Source organism: Artemia sp. Qi Xiang Cuo, chromosome 15 (assembly GCF_049724085.1).
Source record: "Artemia sp. Qi Xiang Cuo chromosome 15, ASM4972408v1, whole genome shotgun sequence".
NCBI lineage: Eukaryota > Metazoa > Arthropoda > Branchiopoda > Anostraca > Artemiidae > Artemia > Artemia sp. Qi Xiang Cuo.
The window spans coordinates 24,140,355-24,146,354 of record NC_142808.1 but is presented as its reverse complement, the minus strand read 5'-3'; the positions used below and the strand labels follow the sequence as shown (position 1 = coordinate 24,146,354).

The following is a 6,000-nucleotide window of genomic DNA, read 5'->3' as shown; positions in this document are numbered from 1 at the left end:
TAAAGTATTAGCCTTTTTTCATTTTTTTTCCTTGGCATATTGCAAATTAAACGGCAGCATAAAACCAAAAGAGGATTGGTTGCATCCCGTTCATCACAAAGATTGGGATGCCTCTAGTCCGAAGTTTACTGCTCTTTCTTAGTGATTTTTGTTTCTTAAAGCTTCAAGTATGAATTGATAATACAATATAATTATATATATACCAGAAGGCTATAGAATCTTAGAGCAGGAAGTTGGAAAAGCTGATAAGCAAATAAATAAAAATATATTTATTCACAAACGTGGTTGAAACAATTTACATATTTATTTTTGTACAAAAACCATTGATTCTAGAGAAGTTACTGAACCATTGAGCTAGTGGATACCATTTCATCACTTGCATCACAGGATTGACCAGAATTTCTAAAATTTGTTTCATTCTTATTCTCCTTCTTCGCTTTCATTCTTCGATTTTGAAACCAAATCTTGATTTGCCTTTCTGTCAATTGCAACTTAGAGGATATCTCCATTCGTCGAACTCGGGTTAAGTAACGATTATACAAGAATTCTTTTTCAAGCTCAAGTGTCTGGTACTTCGTATACGTTTGACGTGTCCGTTTTTGGCCAGGCATTGGTATAGTTATTCCTACAAAATTAAAAAAATTAAGTTGTATCATAGATAACTCCTAAAAAAATGGAATGGTCATCAAAAACCTCTTAGATAGATATTTTTGAGCAAATTTTTATGTATTTAGATAGTTTAGGATATTTTACAAGTAAAACATTGAAAATACACTTAGTATTTAAGATTACAAAGACAAAATAAATTTAAGCTCACAGCTTCATACCACATACACAAAATTTTCAATATTTTGGGTGCTAAAAAATCATCTTTGTATAAATCTTTCAGTTCGAGTGTTAACGGTTCAATTTAAAACAAAACATTTTGCTTTTCATAGTTTCAAAAATATAAAAGCAACTGCATGTGTTGAAATTTGGGTTATTAAAGCTCAAAGTAATCGAAGGTTATGACGACATGATCCAAGCAATGAAGGTTGAAACCTCAAGCAGGTGGTTGACAAAGAGGTGCCACTTGAGTGAAGCGACAGCTGCAGGCCCAATTTCCCAGCTAAAGTGACACATCCCAGCCAGTAAAGTAGACCCAATCGAAAATAGGCAAGAAATGGGCTTTTTGCCAGCCAACAGTAAAAAAAACTCTCAGAAACGGGAAGACCGTTTAAATTTAACTTTTAAATACAAACATTTCACTTGTATTAGAATAGTTACAATAAGTAATAAAAACGGCATAATAATCAATTCAATTTGAAAAATAATGAATAAAAATTGACACAAAAAGAGCCGTAACCTCTGTTTTTTTTTCAAGTTGACCATATTATCGTTATTCTAAGGTTGAAGTTTTTTAATTTCTGTTTTTATCTTGTTTTATTTTTTTTAATCTAACTTTGTTAAAATAGTTTCTACACAGTTTTCCCTTTTCACTTATGACATCTACTGTACTTACAGCCCCAATGTTTGAGTACAAGTACTCATTTTCTACTACCTCATCAAAGAAGTCATCATTCCGGGTTGTCTCTCTCCCTTTTTATTTAGTCTGATTCAATAGTGCTGTTTTATTTTGGCGTACAGCGGACGAATTTTCAAAAAAGTATGAATATAGACTATCAAGTGCCAGTCAGGTTTCTTAAGGAACAAGGTAAGTTACCCTAAGGTAACTTACCTACTTACCTTACTTAATTTAGTCTTTAAAATATCAGCATGAGCTAGCCCAACCTTATATTTTTTTCATCAAAGCTAAATTGATTAAACAAATTATCAGACCCTTGTGGTAGATAAAGAGCAACCAGCACTTTCTGTAGTTTGAGAACTTTGAAGGTAGGGGAAGAATTCACTTTTTTGCGTATTCCAGATCTTGGAAACTCAGTAACTAAAATAACAAGTAAAAAATTAATAACTTAAAAGCTTGCATAAATTTAGAAGAGTGGCAAACAGTCTAAATAAAAATACAGTCCATAAGAAATGCACAGTTATTACAGACAGTTTATCCATTAAAACTAAAATGTATAGAGTATTGCATATTAGTACGAAGGCCATCAGCTGTTTGCACGAAGGCCAAGAGTATGAATTGTGGAAAGAAGGGCCCCGAAAAGCATTTTTAAGCCCATATTTGAAACTTTCCATCAGATGTGTCTAAGATTAATATAGATTTAACCTTTGTTACCCCAGATTTAACCTCTGTCATTTGAGCCTCTGTCAATATGGACGAATATTGGAGAAACTGTCCAGTATAGTTGCTGAAGGGATGGAAGCTCTCCACTTATTACAGAAAAATTAGCTTACTGTGACAAATTCTATTACTTTTTGAAAATGCTAATACACTAAATCAGACTCTTTTCTGAAGCATTATTACACAAAAGATAAATTTTCATTTGAAGAGCGATAGTCGAGGAGCGAAAGTTGTGTAGCTAGGAAAGAGAAGTAGGCAAGGGGGCATAAATGCTCTCAAGTTCACCATAGTCTGGGGTGCCATTTAGATTAAGTATATGTCACAATTAAAAAAACAAAAAAAAAAACACTTGTGTTGCTAAGAAGAGAGGGGGTGACTGGCATTGTCCTTGGGTGTTAAGAAACATACCTAAGCACCTGAGGACGTGGTATCTCAACTAATGTTTAAGATAACCTGAATACAGTACTATATATATATATATATATATATATATATATATATATATATATATATATATATATATATATATATATATATATATATATATATATATATATATATATATATATATATATATATATATATATATATATATATATATATATATATATATATATATATATATATATATATATATATATATATATATATATATATATATATATATATATATATATATATATATATATATATATATATATATATATATATATATATATATATATATATATATATATATATATATATATATATATATATATATATATATATATATATATATATATATATATATATATATATATATATATATATATATATATATATATATATATATATATATATATATATATATATATATATATATATATATATATATATATATATATATATATATATATATATATATATGTGTGTGTGTGTGTGTGTGTGTGTGTGTGTGTGTGTGTGTGTGTGTGTGTGTGTGTGTGTGTGTGTGTGTGTGTGTGTGTGTGTGTGTGTGTGTGTGTGTGTATATATATATATATATATATATATGTATTTAAATATATGTATTTAATATATGTATTTAAATGGGGTGTGATGTCGACACAAATTGCAATCACCTGTTTAACAAGTCAAAACTATTGGGGAGGTGCTGGCGTTTCTATTTTCTTGTTTTTGTTTTTCCCCCGGGGTTGGTCGTAACGAAGTATTGGTCGTAGATTGCTAATTCAAACAGACAGTGCCATAAGAAATTACTGATTTCTGCCACTTTGTGTCGCATAACTTTTGACCCAAATTGGTATCGCATGAAAATTTTGAAATTGCCAATCAGTTTAGAATTATTGACAAGGTATATATGCTGCCTAAAATTTTCAGTTTTCACCAAAAACTGCCGGTTTCTGGCATTTTTGCCAAAAATAATGTTTAGCCCAAACAGTGCCATGATGCTGTAAAAATAAATTAGAGCTACATGAATACCCTCCCAGTTTGAGGGTTCAAGCTGCCTCATAGTGCCGCATTCGTCCCCAAACGTGTGCTAAGTCCATATAAAATAAAGGTATATACAATGTCACTAACGCTTATACCGTAGTGTATTAGCCTATACCAGCAATTGGGAGAAAGCTGAAGGTCATTGTTGGAGGAGGGGCTCAAACCCTAAAAGGAGAGTTTCCCAACTTTTTGTCAAAGGTTTTTCCGATCAACGTGAAGAGTCGGTTCATCCTAGATTTCCAGTCATTTGGAATAATACATCTGAACCAAGCATGTAATATAACCGCTAAGGGGTGAATGGGTCTCCTATTTTTGCAGAAATTTCTTTAGTGTGAATTAAAATTACATTTACACAATCCTAATAAGTGATTTTCCGTGCAAATTAACGTCCATTGAACTCAACCACTATTCAACTCGACCTTATTTGACAAAATTGCTGTGGTTGACCGTGTGTAAAGGAAGCATGCTAATAAATTAGAAATAGCACCATTAGATTCCTTATTTTATGCTCTTTCCAAATATCTTGGTCCCTTTTCTTACAATGCACCACCTGCCCCACCCCCCTTGATGGTCCCAGATTTAGCCCCAAAAATATATTTTTCGTTGTTTTGCATCTCTTGACACATATGTCTTCTTTGCTTATTGGTTTTCTAGCAGTCTTGACCCTTCGACAAGCTTCTCACCAAGATCTCTCAATACAGTTGCTGGATAAAAATATTACTTGAACTGATTTGAAGATGTGGCAACAACGGACAGAAACAGGACAATTTGATTAATAGCAACATGGTGCAATTAAAATATAAAAACCTTCATTGTTTTTTGTTTTCTTTTAGTTTTTATGTGTCATAGGGTTGTATATGACACCACAGGAAATGTATGGGGTTCATTTTCAAAAAGCAATCAGGATATATAGAAAGAGTATAAAATAAAGAATATAATGGCACTACTTTTATCTTATTACCATGTTTGCTTTAGACGTGAGCTACGGCAGCTTTTTTAGCCTCCATTCAACCTAACTTGATATAACCTAACCTATGACAAGGGTTGAGTTGATTGAGAGTAGAGTTGCATGGGGGTTGAATTAGATAGGGTTTGGGTAAAGAGGGGGGGGTAAACTGCATAAGGGTTTCAGGCAAGTGGGATTGAGCTGAATTAAGGTTGAGTTGAATGAGGGTTGGCTTGTACGAGGGTTAAGCTACATGGGATAAATTTAGTGGTGTTATCTGAAAAGGGGGTTGAGTTACACGGGAACAAAAAAAACTAACATTTAGACTTAAAAATTCTTGCGTATTTGGAATCATTACGTAATACAGTTACTTTTATTAATTAATTGCTATCAAAATTGTGTTTCTAAAGTAATTTTACCTTCTGCCATTAATTATTCTTTATTGGTAGTTGATGGTCGTGAGCTGCCTGGCATTCCATTCAAATAGAGTGATTTTACATGGTAAATACTCCTCCGTATGAATCTGCAGGACCTTTAACTAAAAATTCAAAGAGTAGATCCTAAAAATGCATCCTTTTAGAATTCACTCACCTCTTCCTACGACAAAAGGATAAACTAATACCCAACCCTCCACCTCTCCTCTCCTTCAAAGTTAGAGTGCAGCTACATATTTGTAGGCCTAGTCTTTTCATTGTTAGTAATACCGCACACGCAGTCTATATACTAACAATCTATTTTGAACGGCTTGTACATCAAACAGTTCGTGGTAACAAACTGTAAGTAAGGAGTGACGCAACTCAATAGTAGCCAAAACTCTAAAAAACGGAATTTAGATATCAATAGATATATCAAAAGAATTGGCTTGTTATGCTGATTCCAAATATATCAGAATAAGTTTAGTGTTGCCCATCAAAGGTTACGAGTCTGAGAAAATTTGCTTGATCAAACAGTTCGTGGTAACGAACTGTAAGTAAGGAGCGACCCGGCTCAATGGTAACCGAAACACTAAAAAACGGAATTTTGATACAAATAAATACATCAAAAGAAACGGATTGTTATGCTGATTTTAAATACATAAGTTTCATCAAGTTTAGTTATACCCAAAAATTACGCGCCTGAGAAAATTTGGCTGATTTTAGAAAAAAGGGGGAAAGACCCCCTAAAAGTTATAGAACCTTAATGAAATCACACCATCATATTCAGCGTATCAGAGGACCCTACTGTAGAGGTTTCAAGCATCTATCTACAAAAAGAATTTTCCATTTTTTGCCAGAAGAAAGATGCCGGATGCGTGTTTATTTGTTTTTTTTTTCCCAGGGGTGATCGTATCAACCCAGTGGTCCTAGAATATCGTGGG

The 6,000-nt window shown here is 32.5% G+C and overlaps 1 protein-coding gene across 1 annotated transcript in view; it reads right to left on the bottom strand.

The window, feature by feature from the left end:
* Positions 1–294: 294 nt before the first annotated feature.
* LOC148943473 (homeobox protein Hox-A6-like) overlaps positions 295–6,000 on the bottom strand; it is a 30,011-nt gene continuing 24,305 nt past the window's right edge. Inside the window, exon 2 of the mRNA XM_089101837.1 lies at positions 295–625. Within this exon, the coding sequence (XP_088957963.1) occupies positions 339–625 (287 nt within the window). The 3' untranslated portion in view covers positions 295–338. The remainder of the gene's footprint in view (positions 626–6,000) is intronic.